General features: G+C 37.0%; 1 protein-coding gene across 1 annotated transcript in view; it reads right to left on the reverse strand.

The window, feature by feature from the left end:
• Positions 1-26,093, reverse strand: part of QRFPR (pyroglutamylated RFamide peptide receptor) — a 48,361-nt gene that overhangs the window by 9,002 nt on the left and 13,266 nt on the right. The window contains exon 2 of the mRNA XM_008072224.2: positions 2,655-2,813. Coding sequence (XP_008070415.2) covers positions 2,655-2,813 — 159 coding nt within the window. The remainder of the gene's footprint in view (positions 1-2,654; positions 2,814-26,093) is intronic.

Consider the following 26,093-nt stretch of genomic DNA (forward strand, 5'->3'; position numbering starts at 1 on the left):
TTCTTCTGAAAATCAAAAGTACTAATTTAAAAATTAGACAGGAATGGTGATGTGTGCCTGTAGTCTCAGCTACTCAAGAAGCAGAAGCAGAAGGATCACTTGAGCCCAGGAAATTGAGGCTGCAGCGAGCAGGGATTTTCCCACTGCACTCCAGTCTGGGTGACAGAGTGAGACCCTGACTCAAAAAAGAAAAAAAGATCGAAAGTGTATTTATCTTAGGCACATAACATGAACTTTATTTTCTTATTTACAAAGTAAACACCTATAACTTCAAAAACCAGGATGGTCTTTCCAAATTCTCTGTCCTCCACAAGTTTATTCAGAGGAATTGTTTTAATGATGTAGCCTTAGCAAAGAAAAAAGACTTTAACTACCTAGGCGCCATTTCTACCTTTGTGTGTGTGTGTGTGTGTGTGTGTGTGTGTGTGTGTGTGTGTGTGTGTGTGTGTGCGCGCGCGCGCTGGAGTCTCACTCTGTCACTCAGGCTGGAATGCAGTGGCATGTTCACAGCCACCACAACCTTGACATATTGGGCTCAGGCAATCCTTCCAAGTAGTCGGAACTATAGGCACGTACTACCATACCTGGCTAATTTTTTTATTTATTGTAGAGATGAAGTCTCATCAAGTTGCCCAAGCTGTCCTCATACTTGTGGGTTTAGGTAAACCCTTCACCTCGGCCTCCCAAAGTGCTGGGATTACAGGTTTGAGCCACCGCATCTGGCCTACCTGTGAATCTTAACAGAAAAGGAAGAGGACAGAACCAAGCGTAATAATTTTGACTTTGCAAAAAATTTACCACCTCAAACTCTGTCCTTTCTCTATTGGATGGAACCATTAAGAACATAGTGTATTGCTTTGGGTTTTAAGGAGCCGAGGCTCACTTAAGCCATAATTGGGGTTTATTATAAAGAAACACATGAACTGCCTATAGAAATTCATCATGATCCAGTTAATTCAGATAGTTATAGGGCTCACAAGTCTGTCTCTATTTCTCACTCTCTCTCTCTTTTTCTCCTTGCATCACCATACACATATATTCTAATCAAATATAGAATATATATGTGTTATCTTATGTTCAATAATTTTTCCAATCCTTAGTATAAATTCTGGAGTCATTGAGCCTAACTGGCAAAGCTCATTGCCTATACTCGTGGGTTGCTTGACTATTCACAGATAGAAGGGTTACAGCTCGATGGATATTATTGATACAATCGGTGACCACGTCTGGACAAGACTACCTAGAAGGTCTCCTCTAGCTGCAGCCCGGGGTCTGGGCAGTCTCAGCTGGCAGGACGGACAGAACATAACAGCCAGAGACTCATAAGGCTGGTTCATAGTGTAACTGACCTATTGAAGACGTCAGGCAATGGTGCACAAAAGACTTCAGGGGAGGCTTCTTTCTCCTATGTCTTATTTGAGTAGGAGCTGTCTATTATCAACTATGCTTTCAGATGTTGAGAACCCTGTCTCTTCTCTTTCCTTTTTAATAACTCTTTGCCTCTACATATTCTGTTCCTTACCCTCTTTCCATCCCCACATGCTGTTTTCAGATGTTCTTGATGTTAGAAGGATGTCAATTATTAAAAGCCTAGAAATCTTTGAATTCTTGGTATGAAAGATATGACATAAATTTGAAAATAACTAACTAAAACTAACACTTTTCCTCTTAATGATTTATCTATTAATTTCAAACTATTTAAAATGAGACTCCAACTCAAAAATAAATAAATAAATAAAAATAAATAAATAAAATGAATGTGGCATTGCAAAGCCTTCAGGGGTTCTTTCTGTAATTCCCCAACCCAATACTGGCTAAGTTCTGACAGCAGAAATGTTTACTCATTCTTCTCAAATGAAATGTTAGTAAATATTGCTTTCTTCGATTATCACAGGAGTTGCTTGTTATACCTCTGATTATTTAACTGTAGTAAATCCAGATCACTGTGAATCACATTTAGGTTTTAAATGACTCAATTATTCAATGGAGAAATTCTTACATTTTACCGTGCTAAGCTTTAGGACATTACCTTAAATTTATCATTTATCATGAGCCATATGTTCATCATGATTTGCTGAATTGGAATTAGTACAGCAGCTAAGAATCCAGGAAGGCCTAAAGCGAAAGTATAAAGTGGGTGGGATTTTTCTTTGTCAGGCATCATCAGTACACAGTGTTCTCATGCACTCTGTGACCTTCTACTATTGTGTACTCACCACCAGGACCACTCTGTGCAGCAACCCTGTTCTCCATTTTTCTAAAAACACATTTCCTGTTCCATCCTCCCCATCAAAATCTACCTGCCCTTGTTATCTTAGATGAGAGTCTTCTTATCTCAGGGTGACACTTTATTAATCTAATGAATGTTAATGCAGCAGTGCCACTGATGGGTTATCTTAAATTAACTAAATGTTGTGCTTAAAAGCCTAAGACTAAAACTGAAGAAGTATATCCAAAATAATAGATTTTCAGTGCTGGGTAGGCCTACAGGAGAGATGGGGTGGAGGTGGAGGCAAATAGGGGAAAACCTGCAACCCCAAATTATACCCAATGCCTACAGATTAGATGAGAAGCTACTCTTCTAGACATGGTTCCCTTTGCTCTGTGCTGAAGAATGTCATCCGCACTGCCACTGGCACATCCAGTGGCCTCACCTAGCATTGTGAATGCCCTTCGGTTGGTGTACTGCCACTTCATTTTAAAAGGATGCACGAGTCCTTGGTGCCTTTCCACAGCAATGCAGGTCATAGTGAGAATTTCTGTTACAACAGCAGTTGACTGGACAAATGGCACCATTTTGCAAATGAAGGCCCCTGTAACAAGGAAATAAAACAAGTCATACATCAAAAAGACAAAAGTTTTGTCTGTTTCTTTGTAATTATTATGGTTAGTTAATTCTGAGCCTCTGTTCAAGTTTCATGGCTGTAATTATATTATTAAACACAAAATAATTGAAAAAATTGCATTGGCTTATGTTTTCTCTTTCTAACTGGATTCTAAGCCCCTATGTAATTATGCATAAGACAAAGAGGGGACAAATCAGTATCTAGCCATTGAAAATAAGTAGGAAAATCAATGTGAACTTTTGCAAGTCAGTGTGAACTGGTCTCCTGGGATCCACACTAGAGTGATCTTTGACTCTTTCTTATCTCTGGTTCCCTGTCAAATCATAACAAAGGAATAATTTCCATCAAAGACTTCCATATTTCTTGTCTTTTATTTGCCTTTGAATCCCTGTCCAAGACATTTTATATGGATTACACAATTACACTCCTAATTGATTTTCCTTTTTCTAATGCAGAGGTCCCAAGTTGGTGGTGACTGGGCAAGGTTTGGCCTGCAAACTTGCTTTCTTTGGTTTACAAAATATTTTAAAAATATTTGAATACATTGTCAGTCTCTTAAGATGTTTATACATCTGTCTGGCCCTTCACCATTTGGACTTGTTGGTCCTGGTCTGGCATCTCTCTTCTTGAATCTATCCTGCCCACTGAATGCTGTGCTTAAAAGCCTAAGACTAAACTGAAGAAGTATATCCAAAATGATAGATTTTCAGTGATTGCCAAATTCATTAGTGCCAAATTCATTAGTGCTAACTCAGAGAATCATAAACTCAGGAATTATCAGTTAGAAGAGCCCTCAGAGGTCACATAGTCCCAGCTCACACCAAAAGCAGAATCCTCTCTTCAACTTCTCTTCAGAATGCTCTGCCAAGCTCTGCTTAAACACAGGTGGAACATCCCTCATCCCCATATCTTAAATCTGAAATGCTCCAAAATCTGAAACTTTCAGGGCTAACATGATGCCAAAAGTGGAAAATTCTATACCTGACCTCATGCAACAGGTTTCAATCAAAACACCAAACCATTAAAAATATTGTACAAAATTACCTTCAAGATATATGAAAGGGGTATATATGAAACATAGATGAATTTTAGGTTTAGACTTTGGTGCCGCTGCCAAGATATCTCCTTGTGTATATGATAACGTTCTAAAATCTGACAAAATCCAAAATCTGAAACACTTCTGGTCTCAAGCACTTCAGATAAGGGACATCCAACCTGTACCTCTACAGGAGCCCTCCTTGCTGTCACACTCCCAACAGCCCTTTGTGTGACTTTTCCTTCTCCTTACAGTGTTCTTCCTTGAGATAATTACTCCACATTCTTCCCTGAAGTCTGCTCCAATGTCACTGTGATGCTTAATTCTATGTGTTAATTTGACTGGTTTAGCTGGCAGAACATTATTTCTGGGTATGCCTGTGCAGGTATTTCTAAGGAAGAAACTAGCATTTGAATCAGTAGACTGGGTGAAGAAGATTGGCCCTCACCAGGGAGACCCTCCATTGAGGGTCCAAATTGTGCAAAAAGGCAGAGGAAAGGCAAATTTGCTCTCTGCTGAAGCTGGAACACCCACCTTCTCCTGCCTTTTGACATCAGTGCCCCTGTTGCCTGGATCTTCTGACTTGAACTAGGACTTATACCCTGGCTCTCAGCCCTTCGAGTTTGGGCTGGATATCACCGCTGGCTTTCTTGGGTCTCCAGTTTGCAGATATCAGGTCATAGAATTTCTCAGTCCCCATAATCAAGTGAGCCAGTCTCTCATAATAAATCTCCTTCTCTATATCTCTATATATCTCATTGGTTCTGATTCCCTGGAAAACTTGACTAATACAATCCCCTTCTTAACGAGGCTGACCTACTTTTACAACCATATCTATAACTGCAGCCTGTCTCATTCCCTTTCTATCTCCTCTCATTTCTTATCTCCTTTATTTTACTTTTTTCATAATCTTTCCACATTTTAACATATTGATATGTAAGATATATGTTGCTAATTTGATTGCTTTATTTATTTATTTTAGTTATTGATGCTTTATTATTTATTTATTATCTATGTACCCCTACTGGAATGTAAACATCTTAAGAGCAAATATTTTTATCTATTTTTTTCATTGATGTAGTCCCAGCATTTAGAATGGCACTCAGTAGGCCCTCAATTAATATTCATTGAATTTAAGAGAATAAATGACTCCTCACTTCTAAAGGCATCCCATTCAGTTTTAAAGAGGCTCTAATTGGAAAAAGTGCATTTCAGTTCCCACCACTTCTAGTTTTGTTCTCAGAGTCTCAGAATCAATCGACTATCTTTTCCAAATATTAGCTCCACATATATTTGAAAGAAGTCTCCAGGTCACTCCTAAGTCTTTTCTTTTCTAGTTGCCCCAGCTGTGCCTCATTTGCTAGGCTTTTCAGAGCTTCCAAAAAGATCCATGGAGAAGGGAACCCACCATGAACCATGGACCATGGACCATGCAGAAGCAAACCCACCACGGTCAGGATGTGGTCTGGCCAAGGCGTAAACGATGACACTATATTGACTCCCACAGGTCTTGAACACCCTCTTCTGTGACTGCAACTGACATCTTCATCAGCCTTCTATGCTAGATTTTTTCAAATGGCTGGCTTCTGTTAAACTTGAAATGAATTTGAAATGAATTGGGTGACTTTAATAGAAATGTTTGTGAACCCCAAATGCCCCTCCCTCCTATCCTATGCCTAAGGGAGGAAAAGATATTTAGATATCACTCTAGACACTCCCTTTCTAGTCCTTTTTGGCAGCTCCAAATGGCAACCCATGAGCCAATTCTACCCACTCCCAAATCCAAACCCTGTTCAAAATTAAGGACCAGTTTTGCTTAGAAAGTTTAGATGCGAAGTGCAGAAATTTCCTTTCAATGCTATAAATTTCACTGTGTTTGAATATTTACTATACTATGAATGAATTAGCTTACTTCAAGTTGTTTTGGATACGATACTTGAATAAATGAATAGGTGTATAAATTATTAATCTGGATATTTCTTTTTGATTTCACATTCAATCGAAAAATTTTCTATTCTTTCAACCAAATTGTTTATTAAAATGTTAAACAGTTAAAATGTTAAACAGTTAAATGTTAAACAGTTAAAATGAGTCCATTATTAATATATTTTAGATATAACTATCCAAATAAGAATTTTTGTTGCCTTGTTCATTGTAGTGTTACTTCACTCTACTGTTATTCATGCTAAATGTATTCGTTTTGTCTGTTATACTAGCATAAGACATCTGCCAATTGGTTCCCTTACATCAGGAAATACCCTGGTTTATCTGGTATAATTATTAGTTGCTGTGAATCTCAAGTTCATTATTTGTAACAAAGGATTAATAGTACCTGTCTGTCATAGGACTAATACTTCATAAAATGACACAAACACCTAGTACAGGATGTGCTTTTTAATAAACAGCAGTTCTTTTTTCACTGGGCAACTCAATTAAAAGAATTAATGTAAATTTGGTATACTTGGGGCTAATATGCTCTTTGTCTTTTAAAGTGGCCATTAAAGGACATCAACTTTAATAATCTTATTTTCCAGGTAAAGATTTTGCATTTCAAATAAGTTAAATTATGTGCTTATGGCCACACAGCTATTAACTGACAGAATGAGAGTACAAGTCCATGTCGTCTGATACCAGTTCTTTGTTACATCACTCTCACTTATCTATGTGGGAATTTTCTTGTCTACATGCTCATAAATCATCCATTTAATAACCCACTTGAGAATTTTGCACCAAGCTGTAGTTCTATAATCTGTCATCTTACCCTTTTAACAAATCTAGGCAGCAATTTCCCAATTCATTACTCCTGACATGTCTCCAACCAGCATTCTAAGAAATTACTGACAGTGCCTCCTTGATCACATCTCCAAGTTTCTTCAATGTTCTGACATGCAATTTACCTAGGAGGTAGACTTGAGTTCTTATAAAAAACAGGTAGATGCTCTTTTGTTATCTACTCACTTATCTTAGATATTTATTTATTTTTGTTTGTTTTTTTGTTGTTTTGTTGTTGTGTTGTTGTTGTTGTTTTGAGTTGGAGTCTCACTCTGTCACCCAGACTGGAGTGCAGTGGCCGCTCCCGGCCACCGCAGCCTCGACCTGCTGGGCTCCAGCGATCCTTCCACCTCAGCCTTCCGAGTATCCGGAATTACAGGCATGCGCTACCATGCCCGGCTGATTTTTTGATTTATTGTAGAGATGAGGTCTCGCTGCCCAGGCGGGTCTCAAACCCACGGGCTCAGGCAATCCACTCACCTCAGCCTCCCAAAGGCACGGAATTACAGGCTGAGCCACCGAGCCCGGCTCTAGATATTTATTTTTATGCTAGCTATGTTTGCCTTTTCTAATTGGGAGATCATCTTTTAAGGTCTAAAAGACTGAAGTGAAATAGACATTGAAGAGTTTTGCTTTTTCTCTGTCCTTCATTAAGCTAAAATTGACCTTCCCTTTCATTTTCAGCTCCTTGTTCTGATAGTCTTTCTGATGGCTCTTCTGTCAACTCACCGTACACTTTAGTCTCTTCAGTGTGAATTATATAGATCTAAGCTGTTTTTGTGTCTTTTGTAACATTTCTTCTCATAAATGGCAATTTTAAACTGAGATAATCATAAATTCCCTATACAGGGCATTGTTTCCTTGGGATGTCCTTCTTCTTTTTCTTGTAGAATTATCTAATTTTAATGAGTTATGTTTCTTAAAGCCTTCCTGGAATGGATATTTCTTATATTCTAATTATCCAGCATCCACCTGCATTTCTCCTAATGGCAACATGATTTCCTTCTAGAACGTTAACTCTCCCCAACAGCAGGCAGGTTAGGTAAGGGCCCCTACTTAAAAAGATAAGGTAGGAATGGGTGAAAGCCTCTCTGGTGTTGAAGAAGTGAGATGCAGATGGGAGGGAGGTATGAGATAGTCACCTGCTCATCAGATCATAAGTGTTAACAGATCACTGCTTAGTTATTGCTGCTGACCGCTGAGCACCTTTGGTCCCTGAATGTTGTATGTTTATTCTTCCAGCTTCAGACTGATCCTGATCCTGTGAGCCTCCAGTATCCTTCTAATAAGTTCCATTCTCTTAAGCTACTTAGCTATTTACTGTTGAATGTAACTAAGTAAAGTTACTTGATGTACCTCTCTTTTGCTTCTTTTTCTCTGGAAGGCAGATGTTCTAAAAAATCCATCACATTATGGTTGATGTGTACTAACTCCAAGGTAAGACAGTCCCAAGTCCCAATTCCTATTATTGCAGTTCACCTCCATTGTTGCTTTTATTTTTACCATGTCTGACTTCTGCTTAGGAAACTTCAATAGTTTTATCTTGTTACTGGATTGGAGTAAAATGCTTTGACTTAATATGTACTTACTTCCATTCCCAACCTTAACTTATGTATATGACTTTATTGCCCAAAATATAAACCTTTGCTCTTGATGAGAATGGTGTTCACTCTCCTATCCACTCAGCCTCAGTCACACACAGAGGAGGTCTCAATGATTCAGAGAAACTAAACTTCATTATTTTTAAATATGATGCTTGAAAATAGAAAACAATTTGGGCAGTATTTGTATTCACTCTAGTGTGTCATAGTTACTTTCAAAGAGGTCCAATTGGAAAGAACAGAACGAAAAAACAGAGTATCCGTAAGTAGAGAAGATTAAAAATATTATCTTATTAATTTAGAAAACGATATAATGAAGTATAATTGCGTAAGAGTATTTAATGATAATAACTACTCTGAACAATTTGTTCTAAGTTTGATGAAAGCCAGCATGAATAGACATTTATAGTTTTAAAAAGGAAAGATTACTTTATACAATCACTACTTGAAATAATTATCTAACAGATTATAAAACAATCTGGCATATAATTACCTTAATTTCATGCACCAAATAACCCATATTCAAACAATCTATGCACCCTTGTTCCAATACAGTCTGTAAGTTTCTAGTTTTGCCCAAGTTTTTTAAGTGGCTGCTAAATGAGCAAAATTACCAAGTCCTGAATCCTATTTCATTCTTCCCAACCATGTCCTATAGTAGAAAAGTAGGAAACAAATCAAATATGGTCAGAATTTTTGTACAATTATGACTGAGAACCACACATGAACAGAACAAGGGAAGTCTTCAACTGGGAAGCCCTCCCAGAGACGATTCAGGATGCCCACTTCCAGAGATGATCTGGGCTTCTCACTGCTGTTCCAGGGAGTGTTGTATTTCTGCAGGGATACTGTGAAAGCTGACCACAGGGAGAGGGATAGGCCCAGTATGAACAAGAGGATGATCCAAACTCCAGCCTTGTTACAAATTGAAGCAGGTGCAACTGTATCTAGTTTAAATTGCTGGGGTTCCAGCATATAAGTTATCTGCAATTTATAATAAGATGTTACAAAGCCTCAAAGTAGCCTTATCCAATATACACTATAACATCCTGCTGATTTGATCTATATAGACTAAAGATGAGAGTAACTGCTAAATATTTTTAAACACATATATAGTCTGCCTCTTCCAAAACCTCATCCTTCCTGATAATTATTCCTATTCATCATAAGACCATTACAAAGCACTCTAGTGATTACCCTATGACTTAGGAACTTTTTGCTAATGCTCTATTTGTGTAGCAGGAGAGAGGAATGAACTTCAACCAGTGGAAGGAAAACCCATCTCAGGGGAAAGTGAAAGGCATAAGAAGAAACAGAAGAAGCTGCAGCCTCTGTAGAGTGAAGGAAAATGGAGAAAAGTCCTATAGCTGCCAGTGCTGAGAGAAAGAATCGGCACTGCCTTCAGGAGGAAACTTACAGGTGATGGTGATGACTCATTTTTCTCTGGGATTTTTTCTGGGTTCATGAAAGGAGACCAAAGCAGCCTGGTTGGCCCCAAGAGGGGACACTTACCCCATGCTATGTAATATCACAGTTTGCTTAACCATTCATCCATTGAAGGACATCTGGGCTGACCGCAGCCTTTGATTGTTACAAATAAAGCAATTATTCATGTACAGGTTTTGGTGTGAACATAGATTCATTTCTTTGGGATAAATGCCTGAGAATGCAATTTCTGAGTTGCATGGTAATTGTATGTGGTTTTAGAGAAACTACCGAACTCTTTCCCAGAGGTGAATCATTTTTCACCTTTTTACTGGGAATGTGTAATTGATTCGGTGTTCTCACATTCTCAACAGATTTGGTGTTGCCTCTAGTTTTCATTTTTGCCATTCTGATAGCTGTGTAGTGACATCTCATAGTAGTTTTAATTTGCATGTATTTCCCTGATGGCTAATACTGATAAACATCTTCTAATGTGTTTATTTGCCATCTTTCTATCCTCTTGGATGAAATGCTTCTCATGTCTTTTGTCTATTTTCTAACTGGATTGTTTGCCTTTTTACTGCTGAGTTCTGAGAGTTCTTTATATATTACAGAAAAGGAGTTCTTTGTCAGATGTGTACTCTGTAAATATTTCCTCTAGCTTGTCTTTTCATCTCTTCACATGGGTTTTCACCAAACAGAAGTGGTTAATTTTGATGAGGTCCAATTCACCAGTGCTTCCTTTTGTGTGTGATTTTGGTGTCAGTTAAGAGCTCTAAAAACCTCTATGTGTAGCTCTGAAGATTTTCTCTTTTTTTCTAAAAAAATCATAGTGTTGCATTTGCATTTACGTCTACAGGATCCATTCTGAGTCAAGTTCTGCATAGGGTGCAAGGTTTCTTATGAAGCCTTTGTGCTTTGCTTGTTGTTTTGGTCTAGGAATGTACAGTCACTCCAGCACCATTTGCTGCACAGACTATTCTTCTGCCAGTGAATTGTGCCTTTGTCTAAAAGTCAGTTGGGTGTTTGTGCAAATCTGTTTCTGGGTCCTCTATTCTGTTCCATTGATGTGTATCTACCCCTCTACCAACACCACATTGTCTTAACTGTTTGATCTGTATAATAAGCTCTAATATTGGGTAGAATGATTCCTCCTACTTCATTCTTCACAGTCAAGACTGTTTTAGCTATTTGAGGGCCTGTGTCTATTTATATTTTGGAAAAAGCCTCTCTACATCTTTAAAAATCCTTGCTGAGATTTTAGTAAGGATTACATTAAACCTATAGGACAATTTTGAGAAAAATTGGCTTTTAATATGTTGAATCTTCCAATCTACAAACAGTATCTCTCCATTTATTTATATTTTCTTTTATTTTTTCATCAGTATTTCATAATTTTCAGCATACAGAAGCTGTATATGTTTTGTTAAGTGTATATCTAAATATTACATTTTTTGGAGTAATAATAAGTGATGCTGTGTTTTTAATTTCAGTTTCTGCATGCTACTTATCAATGTACAGAAATGCGATTGACTTTTATCTTGTATCCTGTGGCCTTCCTGAAATCACTCATAACTTCTAGTCATGATATATAACCCTTTACATACATTTGGATTCTGTCTGCTAATACATTGAAGACTTTTGTGTATAAGTTCATAAGAGATATTGGTCTGCAATTTTATTTTTATTGCATTGTCTTTGTCTAGTTTGTCAGTGTAATAAAGAGCCCATAAAATAAGTTATGAAGTGTCCTCTCCTATTCCATTTTCTGGAAGAGTTTGTGTAAAATTGATGTTAATTCTTTTTTAAATGATAGAATTATCCGGTCAACTCACTTGGGCCCGGATAGTCCTTTCTTGGAAATTTTTACTTATAAATTCAATTTATTTATCTCTTCCTTAAAAATATATTTTATTTGCCGGGCACGGTGGCTCATGTCTGCAATCCCAGTACTTAGGGAGACAGAGGCAAGAGGACTGCCTGAGTCCAGAGGTTCAAGACCAGCCTGGGAAGTTTGGCGAGACCTTGTCTCTACAATAAAACAAAACAAAACAAAACAGCAGCAACAACAACAACAACAACAAAAACTAGCTGGGCATGATGATGAGTGCCTCTGGTTCCAGCTACTTGGAAGGCTGAGGTGGAAGGATCATTTGAGCCCAGCAGGTTGAGGTTGCAGTGATCATGAGAATGCCACTGCAGTCCAGCCTGGGTGACAGAATATGAATCCACTAAAAAAAAAAAAAAAATCTGGCAGGGCATGGTAGCTCATGTCTATAATCCCAGCACTTTGGGAGGCTGAAGTGAGAGGATTGCCTGAGTCCATGATTTCAGATTATATATATTGATTTCCTTCTAAGAGAGTTGGACTTTTGGTTTGCTTTTATCATCTCCCACCTTAGTTTCTCTCACAGCTTCAATTTTCTTATAGTTATTTCATTCTCTTCAATAACTTTTTGAGAAAGGTTTTAGGGGATATATTTCTTAAGTTCTTGCATGTAATTTTCTTAACTTTTGATTCTAAGTAATATACTAAAGTCCTCTTCGCTAATCTATCAACTTCCAACAGTTTATCTTATTCCTCACTTTGTAAGATGATGATATCTCACCTCCCTATTTCTCCTCCATTTCTCCCTCTCTTCTTTCCCCCTACTTCTTTTATCTATACCCTTATATTTTCTCTATCAAGACTGATTGCTTTTCTCTGTTCCATAGCCATATTGTCTTCTTTACCTGGCTTATATTTTAATTATAAAATATTAAAACTATGAATAGGACTTTGATTATCATGACTAATATTAACTACAACGCCAATGTGTATGTTCTAAATACATTTCCTTTTCAATGACTTTTATAGTCAAGGAATGTTCTTATCGCTCTAAAGTATACCATAATCTGTTTTATATATAAGCCATGACTTTATACTTTATAGTACTTATAGAGTACTTTTGCTTATTTAATTTTTCCTGGAGTTTTGGGTTGCATTTGTTTTTCTAGTTGGAGGAAGAAACATGAAACTTCTGTACCACAGTTTATAGTATTGACTGTCTGGGCCCACCACTTGCTGTGTAAGCTAAGGAAAATCATCTTGGTTCACTGCGTGTGAGGTTTTCATACCTATAAACTGTAAATGATAACAGTACTTGTTCCATAAAACTCTGGAGAGCTAAATGAGATTAATAATAAGCATAATGTGTCTTGGATAGTGCCTGGCACTATATGAAAATGCATTCACAGGTCAGGAATAGTGGCTCATGCCTGTAATCCCAGTACTTTGGGAAGCTGAGGCAGGAGGATTGCTTGAGCCCAGGAGTTCAGTTTGGGCATCATAGCAAGACCTTCTGAAAGAAAGAAAAGGAAAGAAGGGAGGAAGGGATGGAGGGAGGAAGGGAGGGAGAGAGGGAAGGGACAATGCATTCATGTTTGCTACTCTTATTGCTATCATCATCATCATCACAATCATCATCACTATTACATCTCAAATGTTAACATAACATATAAAATACTTGGAATCAATTCCAGTATTTCTGCTTATAAGACAGTCTTCTAGAAAACCAATGACTTCCAATTTTGATGACTGCAGTTTGTGTACTGCTTGTTTCTAATGACTGCTGTATAGATGCCATGTTTAAATTTATTTTCAATTGATTTCATTTCCAGTTTCTTTAATTCCATGACTTCTTATTTCTTGTATTTTGCCTTTGTTTTGCATAAATCTTTTTTTCAATTAACTTCTATAAAATAATGAGGAAAGTAAATTATTTACATCCTTACATATCTTAAAATGGTTATAGTTTGATTTAAATTTGATATCATTTTCTCTTAGAACACTGAAGAGGTTTCATGTTTAGGTATTTGATTCATTTAGAGTTGATTTTTGTGTATGGTGATGGGTGGGGGTCTTGTTTTAATATTCTGCATGTGATCAGTCGGTTTTCCCAGCACTACTTACTAAATAAGTTTTCCTCCCCAGTGGTTGTTAGTGGAGGCTTTGTCAAAGATGCTTTGGTTGAGAAATTGAGGTTTTGCTTCTGAAATCTCCAACCAGGTCTATATGCCTGTTCTTATACCAATATCAGGCTGCTTTGATTATTGTAGCCCTATAATAAAGTTTAAAGTCTGGAGGTGTGATACCTCCTGCTTTGTTTCTTTTGCTAAGGATTGTTTTGGCTATTCGTCATCGTTTATGTTTCCATATGAATTTCTGTATTGCTATTTCCAAGTCTGAGAAGAATGATGTTGGTAATTTAATGGGCATTGTGTTAAATCTGTAGGTTGCCTTGTGTAAGATGGACATCTCAACAATGTTGATTCTTCCAGTCCATCAGCACAGACTATTTTTCTACCTGTTTGTGTCATCTTTTATTTCTTTGAGCAGTGTTTTGTAGTTTTTGTCGTAAAGGACTTTCACTTCTCTGGTTAGGAAGATGTTGAGGTGTTTCATTTTTGTTGCTGTTGCTATTGTGAATGGGACTGTGCTTTTTATTTGGTTTGCTGCCTGTTTGTTGTTGGTGTATAAGAATATGACTGTCTTTTGCACATTGAATTTGTATCCTGAGACTCTGCCACCTAAGCGTAAAACCTCAAGCTATAAGAACCTTAGAAAATACAGGAAATGCTGTTATAGAAATTGGAACTGGCAACCAATTCCTGATCAAAACCTCAAGTGCCCATGCCATAAGAGATAAGATAGACACGTGGGGTCTCATCAAACTAACAAGTTTCTGCAAAGCAAAAGAAACCATCTAGAAGGCAGGGAAACAGACCACAGAATGGGAAAAAATATTTGCCAACTGTATATCTGACAAAGGTCTAACATCTAGGATCTACAAGGTACTCAAAACATCTAGGATCTATAAGGTACTCAAAACACGATGAAAAAAACCCAGCCCTATTAAAAAGTGGGCAAAAGACATGAATAGACACTTATGAAAAGAAGACATATGAGCAGCCAACAGATACATGAAAAAATACTCAGCCTCAGTAATCATCAAAGAAATGTAAATTAAAACCACACTGAGATACTACCAAACTCCAGTCAGGATGGTAATCATCACTAACTTGAAAAACAACAGATGCTGGAGAGGCTGGAGAGAAAAGGGAACACGCCTACACTGTTGGTGGGGTTGTAAACTAGTACTGTTTTCCTCTGTGGAAAACAGTGTGGCAATTCCTAAAAGACCTAAAAATCGACCTTCCATATGACCCAGCAATTCCCATTCTGGGAGCATACCTGGAGGAACTCAAATCACTCTATGAAAAAGATACCTGCACATGCATGTTTATTGCAGCAATATTCATATAATAGCAAAAACATGGAACCAACCATGCTGCCCATTGAAAGTGTACTGGATAAAAAAAGTGGTGCATATACATGATGGAATATTATACACCCATAAAGAAAGACAAAATTATGAACTTCATAGCACCTTGGATGAACTTAGAGTCTATAATACTCAGCGATCTATCATGGAAACAAAAAACTGAGTACCACAAGTTCTCACTCATAAGTGAACCCTGAATGATTATAATACTATAAGAAAAGGGATTGACAGTAGTGGGAAACTGCTAGGGGAGGGAGGGACACACTTCATCAATAAGGGTACCTGATTTCAAACCAGGTGAAGTAGATATCAAAGTGAGGCCCAAACTTTACCTGTACAAATGTCATTTGAATACCTGACCCTGAAATGTACACATCTTTAAAACAAAAATTAAAAAAATAAAAGCAAAAATAAAAATAAATGGGACCCTTGCTTTATTGACTTTTAGCATCTACTATTAGTGCTAACCTGTTTATATTGTCAATCTGATTTTTGATCCCTTATAAATATCCTGGTTTGCTATTTGAAAGCTTTTATTGATTCTTTTGTAAACAGAATTTTGAAATGTTATGGGGTGTGTTAAAGCATTTTTTGACCATTCGTCTTGGTCTGGTTGGGTCTTTTAAATTTGACAGCTTCTCACTCCTGTATCACTGTACTTTTCTCTTTTTTTTTGTATAACTGTTATTAATCAGATGGTGGCATTTCTGAATTTATTTTCCCATGTTTAAACCCTTCATTTATATATTATTTTTGTTTTGCAAATTTTCTTTGTCTATTTACCACATTATGGAGATGTTCTTGTCTTTGTCTTCCAAACCTTCTAATTTAAGTATAATTTCAGCAATCATATTTTTACTTTGAAGAGTTTTTTCTTGCTCTTAAAGTGTTTCTTTTCAGAGAAGCTTGTTCTTGATTTATGAAATCAGCATCTTCTTAAATCTTGACACCCACCATTTAATATCAGTTACCCATTCCTGAAAATGAGAGAGTCTGTGTGAAAATGTGCACTGGTAGCTTATTGCCTACTATTTAAAATGCCAAATACACATATAATCTTAAAGCATTGTTCCCTGATTGCAAAACAATTAGAATGGTTGCTATCAAATGGTTTGTATGCAAGCTGCTCTGTATCAGCAACATGCACACTTTTCACGGTTCACCATAAATGTCATGTTTCCAAGAAGGCACCGCAACCAACACACAGCAATTAATAGATGTATTAGGAAAATGCAGGTAATGGGATAATCTGTTACCTCCAAAGAAAAGCACAGACTGGAAACTTGAATGAAGTTGAAAGGGGAGAGAGGTTAAAATATAGATATTGTCAATGGTTATTGAAGGAGATGTTATGAGTGAGTTGGATGACAAAAGGTCAATTTCAGGCAAACAATGAAATGAAGAAACTGGCAGAGATTATCTATCATTTTCATCCTGGACTTCTGAATGGATCTTCCAGGAATATAACTCTTTTTTTTTTTTTTTTTTGAGTTGGAGTCTCACTCTGTCGCCCAGACTGGAGTGCAGTGGCTGCTCCTGGCCACCGCAGCCTCGACCTGCTGGGCTCGGGCGATCCTTCTGCCTGAGCCTTCCAAGCAGCCGGAATTCTCTGGAAAGCTTTGATTTAAGATGAGCGGATCTCCACACTGTGAGCCTCACAAACTTCAAGCCTTGAGGCTTTACCTTGTGGAGTCACAACTCAGGAGAATTCTGTAGTTCTCTTCATAGTGCTTTTCTACCAGAAAACAAGTTCCCCAGAGAACAATCATGTATAGACATTATTCTAATAGCTATAAATGCTATTTTAGAAAAGTAACCGTCGCTTTTGTACTTCTCACTAATGACAAAAATCAGACTTTAAAATAATAGAATAAAATGAGTCCAGGTTAAACATTAGGACAATAAAAAAAATCAGAAATAATGATGTTTTATTATGTTCTACATGTTAAAATAATCTATTGTGAAGTAATAATGAAAAGAATGTTTATGTATACTAGGAAAGAAATGGAGAAAGTTAGGTTAAGGATTAGAAAAAAATTCTTGAATGTGAAGCTCATTGGGTAAAGTAATACATTATAAAGTAAATTTTCCCAGAAGGACTTAATAAAAAGTTAGGAATATTTATGTAAATTATGTATTTAGCTGTTAATCAAACATATAAAGACTCCAAATTAGTATAAACTATTGTCAACATAGCAGAATGACTAAATAAATTATGGTATGTCAATATAATATAAATCACTAAATAATATTCCAAAAGATATTTAACTGTGCAACAAAAAACTAGCTGAAACCAAACAACAGACAAACAATATATACATGTACACACATACACAAACACTAAATTTCCATACTATTAAAAACATATGTAGGAAAAACTAAATGCACTAAATGTAATAACTGAAATGATTATCGTAATTCTCTCTAGCTGTTGGAATAAATAATTTTCATTTCCTTTACACTTACTTGTTCTATACTTTTATTAGGATGTTTTGGACAAAAAATAAAAAAATTCAACTCAACTGGTTTAAACAATAAGGAAATGCATATCTAACATGAAAAAAAATTGCAGAGGCAGGGTAGTAACAAGATGGTAAATTTCATAGCTGAATGACTTCATGACAAGTCCAGGTTCTCTCCACTGGATTACTTTGTCCTCCTCAGTGTGGTTTTGCTTTTGTTCTTATAATTATCACTTTGTACAAAAAGATGCCTGAAAGGGGAAAAGAAAGTATATGCTTGTGTCAAGCCCTTCATCAAAGTAAAAAATAAACAAATAAATAAAAGCTCAAGTCCTAAGGACAGAATGGATTGTATGCCCATTTTAAAAATCATTGACAAAGGGAATTAAATTTTAAAAAGTCAGCCTAGATGTTTGTTTAAAATTGTTTTTAATTATTATGGATACATATTAGTTGTACATATTCATGGGGTCCATGTGATGTTTTGATGCAGGAGCACAATGTGTAATGATCAAACTGGGGCACCCATCACCTCAAGCACTTATCATTTCTTTGTGTTCGGAACATTCCAATTTCACTGTCTTTGCTACTTTTAAATGTACAATAAATTATTGTTAGCTATAGTAGCCCTATTGTGCTACCAAATACTGAATCTCATTACTTCTATCTAGCTGAGTTCTGTACCCATTAACCATCACTCCCCTTCTACCACCCTGCCCCCACTAGCCTTCCCAGACTTTGGTAAACATGATTCTACTCTCTATCTCCAAAAGTTTAACTTTATTTTTTAGCTCCTATATATGAGTGAAAACATGTGATATATGTCTTTCTGTGTCTAGCTGATTTCACTTAGCAGAATGTCCTCCAGTTCCATCCAAATTATTGCAAATGATAGTAGTCCATTTTTTTTGTGGTTGAATAATATTCCATTGTGTACACACATACCACATTTTCATTACACATTCATTGATTGATGGACACTTAGGTTCTCTTGGTTATTGTGAACAGTGCCACAATAAACATGAAAGTGCAGATATCTGATATACTGATTTCCTTTCTTTTGGATATGTATCCATCAGTGAGATTGCTGGATCATATGGTAGTTCCAATGTTAGTTTTGTGAGACACCTCCATACTGTTTTCTACAGCAGCTATACTAATTTACATTACCACCAAGAGTGTGTGAGGGTTCCCTTTTCTCCATAACTTTGTCAGCATCTGTTATTGTCTGTCTTTTAAATAGTGTTAGGTAGGGTAAGATGATATTTTATTGTGGTACTGATTTGCAAATTTCTGATGATTTGTGATGTAGACCGATTTTTTCATATACTTTTTTTTAAAGAAAAATCTATTCAGATCTTTCATCAATTTGTTAATTGGATTGTTTTTGTTTTTTTCCCTATAGAGTTGAAATAAAGTGATTATTGGACATTGTACTGGAACTCAGTTCTGCCTTGTCACAGGGAAATACTACACAGGGCAGAAATCACCCATGGAGAAAGCATTAGACCAGCCCTCAGCCAGAAGGAAATTCTCAGCCCAGCAGAATGAACCCAGGTCCTGGCTGGCTCCACCACCATTTCACTTTACTTCACTCTCTCTCCCTCAAATACAGATTATCTCTTCAAGCTATGCTGCCTAGGAGGAAAAGAGGGGACAGATGTTGCAGGCAATGCAAGACTTATCTTTCCTACCCTCTTCAATGACACTTCCTTCAGTATTATGTTAAAACCAGATAGTGTGATTGCTCACCTGGTTTTTTTTTAGTTTCTGTGAATGTGCTTTCTGGCACAGATAGGTGTTAAATTTGGTATTCCTGAGGAAGAACACTCACTAGAAGGTTCTATTCATCCAGGACTCAGATTCCTCCTTTCTCCTCCTCCTGGTCTAATTAAATTAAAATCCAACCCCTAGAACTGAGAAAAGGTTCTATCTAACCTTCCCCGAGGAGCATGCCCACCCAACACCTTGAACAAACCAGGTTCTGTTAGTAAGAAATAATATCAAACAAGAACTAAATAAATGGAGCGCTTTCTATACTTAGGCAGAGGGTGATTGTATTAGTTTCCTATTGCTGTTGTAACAAAGTACCACAATCTTAGTGCCTTAAAATAATACAAATTTATATATTACAGTAATGGAGGTCAGAAGTTTGAAACTGGTCAATAAGGCTGCATTCCTTCTGGAGGTTCTATGGGAGAATTTATTTCCTTGCCTTTTCTAGTTCCTAAAAGTTGTCTGCATTCCTTGGCTCATAGCCCTGAGTCACTCTGACTTTTGACACAGTTGTCACATCTCCTTCTCTATTTCTGACACTCCTGCTTCCCTTTTCTAAGGACCCTTGTAGTTACATTAGACCTGTTCAGATAATACAGGATAATTTCCCCATCTCTAGATTGTCAATCACATCAGCAAAGTCCCTTGTGCCATTTAAGGTAACATGGTCACAGGTGGTGAGCACTGGATATGGACAGCTTTGAGGGGGCCATTCTTCTGTCTTAAAACATGGAATTAACATGGTTAAATGTTGCATAGTGACTTAACATTGCAAAGGTGTCAGCTATATCAAAACATTAGGCAAATTTGATGCAATACTAATCAAAATCTTAGGAATTTTTTAGGAAGTTGATAGACATTTTTAAATGCATATGGAAAAGTACACACATGCATTAATAAATCAACTCTGTAAAAGAAGGCAGGTCAGAACTTTTTCTATGCAGTATTTAGATATGCTAAAAGCCTTTGCAATAAATACTGGTATGGGAATAAGCAACAAGCCAATGTTTCAAAATAGAGCTAGTAAGATTGGAAGGGAATAATCAATCAATGGTGAAATAATGAGCTGTTTATAGGTGCTGTAGCGAATACTAGCTCTATTCATGGAGAAAAATAAGCCAAGATTCCTGTCTTATATCACATACAGTCATCCCCCTGTATCTGCAAAGGACACTCTCTAAGACCCCCAATGGATGCCTGAAACCACAGATTGTACCTAACTCTATATACACTATTTTTCCCCTATACATATACACCTCGACTAAAGTTTAATTTATAAATTAGGCACAGAAAAAGATTAGCAATAACTAATAATAAAATAGATAAACTATTACAATATATTGTGATAAAAGTTATGTGAATGTGGTCTCTCTCTCTCAAAATAATATTAATTTTGGACTGTGATTGATCACAGGTAACTGAAACCACAGAAAGCAAGACTGTGGATAAGGATACTACTGAACAAAGGTGGACATATCTGTTAAAATCAAAACTATTACTATTATTAAAATGGATATATGCCTAAAAAAAGCACTGAGCAAAATAGCAGTGCACACATACTCATATATAACAAAGATACAAACAAATTTAAGGACACACATCCAACATATTGTCACCATCTATGCAAGGAGACAGAAATGAAAGCAAGGGAACAGGAATTTCTTAGAAAAATTATATGTATATGTATATATATACACTATATATACATATAAACAAGAGAGGATCATTGCCCAGATAATAATAATGGCATGCTATTATTTCAACATTCTGAACCTGAGCTCCTAAGACAGCTCATGAAAGCAAGAATAAGTAAGAAAGTGGGGGTGGGAAGAGAGAGAGAAGGAAAGCAGACAAATGTTTTTGCAAGAGAGATAAAGTAAAATAGAAAATTTTTTCAATCATAGCCAAGACTTCAAACTAGATCCTATCTGCTGACGGAAACAGTAATGAACAGTCGTGTCTCCAGCAGTTACTTGAAGGTGGGCATTCAGACTTCCCAACACAGGAAAATGTATACACTGGAAATTCCAAGATCTAGCCCCAGATCCCAGACTCAAGAAAGTGCTAGTTCTCAGGCTTAGCTATATGTTGGAATAACCTGGGGGAGCTTTAAAAGAAATTGTGACTGAGAGATCATGACTTATAAAGTATAACTGAGGTCTTTGGATTTTTAAAAGATTCCCAGGCAATTTTAATGTGCAGCAAAACTTAAGAATCATTGGGCTAGAGAATGTATTTGGGTCAGAGCTCACTTCAAGGTCTACTTTTCTATTAATGCTTCCAACTGAAAGGTGTTAAGGGGCTTTGGGAGGAGGGTTATTCTTAGTTCGTCATCCTATTTATCATTTTATATTCTATCTTATCATTCATTTATGCATTTGCTCACTCACTCACCTATGGGTCATACACTGCTCTAGGCTCTAACATAAGCTGTACAAAACATATCCTCTTTCTGCTCTTGTTACTAGAAGGAGAGAAGACATGAAACAATATCCCACAAATAAACGTATCATAACAAAGTAGCATCCTAAGCAATTCTGTTTGAATACAGTCAATATATATATATATCTTTAGAAGTAAAAGTCTGGGTTAAAAGTGAATGAGAGATGACAAAAAAAAACATGCATTAAAGCAATGGTAGTGGGTAATACCTAGATGCTGTCGTTTATTGTATAGATTATAAGAGATGCTTGCCTGGGGGTGCTGGTAAATGTTAACCCCCAGCTCTCCAAGTTAAAAAAGGAAAAGGAAAAGGCCTTGATGTGCAATGTTCACTCATTTTTCTGGTGTAAATTTACCACCAGGGCCACTTCAAACTGCCAACATTGAGTTGGGAAGAGATGTACACATTTCTACAGGCTGCTACAAATGAGCTCCAGCATACCACAGGACACCTAATAATGTTCAAGCGAATGGTAACTTTAAAAAATGCCATCTTATATATGTGTGTGTGTGTTTTTTACTTATGGATTTTTTTTGTTTTCTCTTTCTCTGTTTCTGAATCAATTTTTAATTCCATAAGAGGCTGGTTGTAAAGGGAAGTTTGTGTTTTATAGAGACTCATTTTTCATCTCTTTCCCTATGCTGCTCTCATTAATTCCTGGAGTTTTGCAACAGCATGAAATTAACTCTCTACTCTTCTCGGCTCTTTCTCTTCTTTTGTTCTTGTTTATGCCTTAAGCTTGCCAGAAGCATCCTTGGATATGGCTGAGCCAAACTGATGATGATGTTCTAAGTTAAAAGACTAACTTCCACTCTAGAAACATTTATTGAGCTCTTACCATGTTCTGGGTACTGTTCTAACAAGCATTAATACCATCACTTTGTAAAACCCTCATAGCAACACTCGAAGATAGGAGGTGTTATCTTTGTGAAAGAAGTGAGGAATAAAGTAATTGCCCAGGGTCATTTGTATATCCAGAAAGGGATAAGCCACACAATCTGTCTCCGGGGTCTGTGCTCTGGACCCTTATCCACTGTGAAAGGAGTCCCCAAGTCACAGGTTTTCTATAACTGGTATAAAGAACAACTCTTACAGAAGTAGTAAGCATTAAGGGTGTTTCAATGGTTTGGAATCATCAGTGCAGTTTCTCTTAAATTGTTTCCCTCCCTGCCAAGTTAATACAACTCTATTCTCTAACGTATAAATGTATTTAGACTCGGAAGACAGCTGATTATCACCATTTTCCTTCTTTCCTTCCTCTCATTTCTGTATCCTTCACATGACTCTACTCCTTTAACAATCTTTTTCTAAAAACTATCCTTTTGTTTTTGCAAATCTTGTTGGGGTAACGTTTTTCTAAATTTCTTTTAAGTAGTGAAGCTCCTCTATTACAAGTTAGTAATGTCCACACTTAACATAGTCCAACAATTAAAATTTATTATCCAGAATGAGTACATGACACATTTGTTTTCAGTAACTGAGCTCTATGTTTGCTGCAGTAATAAAAACAGAGAGCTATGAGACCCTGGGCAGAGATGATAGCCATTCTCCCACTCTGTCACCACTGATGTCTTTTGGCATCATTTAATCTAAGAGTTTGCCTTTGTGATTGTTTCACCTACACATGGACAGTCCAAGATGGATAAAACATTATTATCTTCTTAGCAAGTAACTACAAGTAAATCAGTTTCTCAGTTAGCTGTGTTCCTTATAAATTGCAACATCAATTATTCCAGTTTAGTATCCCAATTTTGAGAGATGGTTAAAACAAAGCATCACCACTGCATTAAAATGAACCATGATTACAGTACTGTTGAGTTTTGATGGGTCTAATATGCCTATGGTCGACTGTACTTGCTGTAGCCTGATTCCCCTTAAAGTAAAGATTCTGTCCATGACTATCCCGCACACATGCTCACACACATACACACTCTTGTGTATCCAAAACTTTTATTATGAAAATACTCTTTGATATTTCTAATGTATTTCTGTTTTAAACTGCTGATATCAACTCGCCAAACTATTTAATGACTCATTAATAGGTTGTAAATCTTAGTTGAAATTTACTGCCTCAGAGCAGTGCTACTTCTGCTCTAAAATTAAGTTCAAACTCTTTAAAATAGCACTAGGGGCCAGGCGCGGTGGCTCAAGTCTATAATCACAGCACTTTGGGAGGTTGAAACAAGAGGATTGCCTGAGCTCACGGGTTCAAGACCAGCCTGGACAACATGGTGAGCCCTCATCTCTACAATAAATTAAAATTAGCCAGGCGTGGTAGCATGTAGTTCCAGCTACTTGGAAGGCTGAGGCAGAAGGATCCCCGAAGCTCAGCAGGTCAACGCTGGGGTAGCTGAGAGCATGCCACTGCATTCCAGCCTGGGTGATGGGGTGAGACTCTAACTCAAAAAAAAAAAAAAAAAAAATAGCACTAGAAGGTTCCTCATGATCTGTCTTCCTCCTCTTTCCAACTTCATCTTTCATCACTTCCCCTTGGAATACCAAACTCCAGGCACACAAAACTATTCACACTTCCCAAAACACTTACTGTCTGTCCTGAAAAACGTTCCACAACATATGCTGTGTGCTGTTCACACATGTGCCCCTATTTCAACATAGTGCCTAGTGTATAGTAGATAGTCCATAAATATTAGTTGAATGAGTAAGTGAATGATGAAATGAACAAATAAAAATTCTATGAAAATCTATTCAAAAGAATGTACTCTGATAATAATATCTTATAGTTTTCACTCTGAAAATTCAGACACTGGTTATAGAAAGGAGAAAAAGCACTTGATTTCCCTTTCTACAGTTAGGGAAAACTGCTATTTTTGATAACCAGAGTAAATAGTGACATAAAAATCATTTTTATTTGAAGAAATTTTCACCCATTTAATTTGGGTCAGCTGTATTTTGTCTCGGCCTCCCAAATCAAGCAGACATAAAGCTGATTGTGTATTACATTCTGCATGCTCCTTGGTAAAATGATAATGTGAAAAAATAAGCTGTAATAGCATAAGGTCCTGGTTAATGTAGCAACCACCTCTATGACACAATAGATAATCAGGAGAGATAAGTAGCCACAATCTATTTGCTAATGAAAAGTGCTCAATGGTGACCTATTACCACAGGTCAAAATAATCTATCCCATGTTCTTCGGAAGCAAAAGTGAAACACTGCAATAATATGGACAAGTGGCTCTCAAACTTTGTTGTTAAAATACAGATTCTGAGCCAGGCTTTGGGAGGCTGAAGTGAGTGGATTGCCTGAGCCCGCGGGTTCGAGACCCGCCTGGGCTGTGAGACCTCATCTCAACAATAAATTAAAAAATCAGCCGGGCGTGGTAGCGTGCGCCTGTAATTTCAGCTACTCGGAAGGCTGAGGCGGAAGGATCACTGGACCCCAGCAGGTCGAGGCTGCGGTGGCCGGGTCACTGCACTCCAGTCTGGGTGACAGAGTGAGACTCTAACTCAAAAAAAAAAAAAAAAAAAATACAGATTCTGATTCAGTAGGTCAGGGATGGGACCTAAGACTATTCCTAACAATATTCCAGGTAATGCTGATGTTGCTGGTCTATGGACCAGATTTCAAGCAGCAAGAAAAGTTCACAAAGATTGAAAACTACTTTTCTCCTAGGGAACAATATTTCCCAGACTCCAAAATGTTTTTGTCACCAGGGTAACTAGACCAAGAGTTGGTACTATGACCACTTGATCTAATGACATGTGGTGCTGGAGGCAGAACCATTTAGCCAAAAGAACAACCTCTCCCTGCTTGGTCTCCCTCACTGAGCTCCTGGTCCCTTTTCAAATGACAAAGAACCAGCACTGTGGGTTGCAGAATAAGATGTCTTCCAGTTACCAGTGAAGCAATCACTTTTTATTTACTTCCTTATGTTCAGATTTTTTTTTTTAACAACAGTTGCAATTGTCTGCAGTATTCTACCATTGCTACTACATAGAGTTGAGATACGTTTAAAAGGTGCATAAAACCAGGAAGAGCTCAAACAGTCCAATACAGTTTTGGTCCATGTGTCTCTCCCTTGATAATTTTTATGTTAGAGCTTTTTAAAAAGATTTTTAATGAAAGATAATCAAACCCTATCCTCATGGAGTTGGGTTCCCATCTGTCAGTAACATCTGTAAGTTAAGGTTTTCTGAAAATAACCAAAAAATCTGGGTTTTTTTTTCAGGTCTCTCTCTTTTTTATTTTTAAAGTATTTTTTGGTATGTACCCCAATCCAAAAAGAAGGAAAAAAAGGGACACGTAATCAATTGCTTTAATTACAGAGAAAAACTTTCTTTGACATGATTACTACAAGAAAGACAAAATCCCTACAACTTATTTTGTGGGTATTAACAAACTGATTCTAAAGTTTATCTAGAGAGACAGAAGACCCAGGATACCCACC

Source organism: Carlito syrichta, unplaced genomic scaffold (genome assembly GCF_000164805.1).
Source record: "Carlito syrichta isolate Samal-C Ts95f unplaced genomic scaffold, Tarsius_syrichta-2.0.1 Scaffold314879, whole genome shotgun sequence".
In the NCBI taxonomy this organism is placed as follows: domain Eukaryota; kingdom Metazoa; phylum Chordata; class Mammalia; order Primates; family Tarsiidae; genus Carlito; species Carlito syrichta.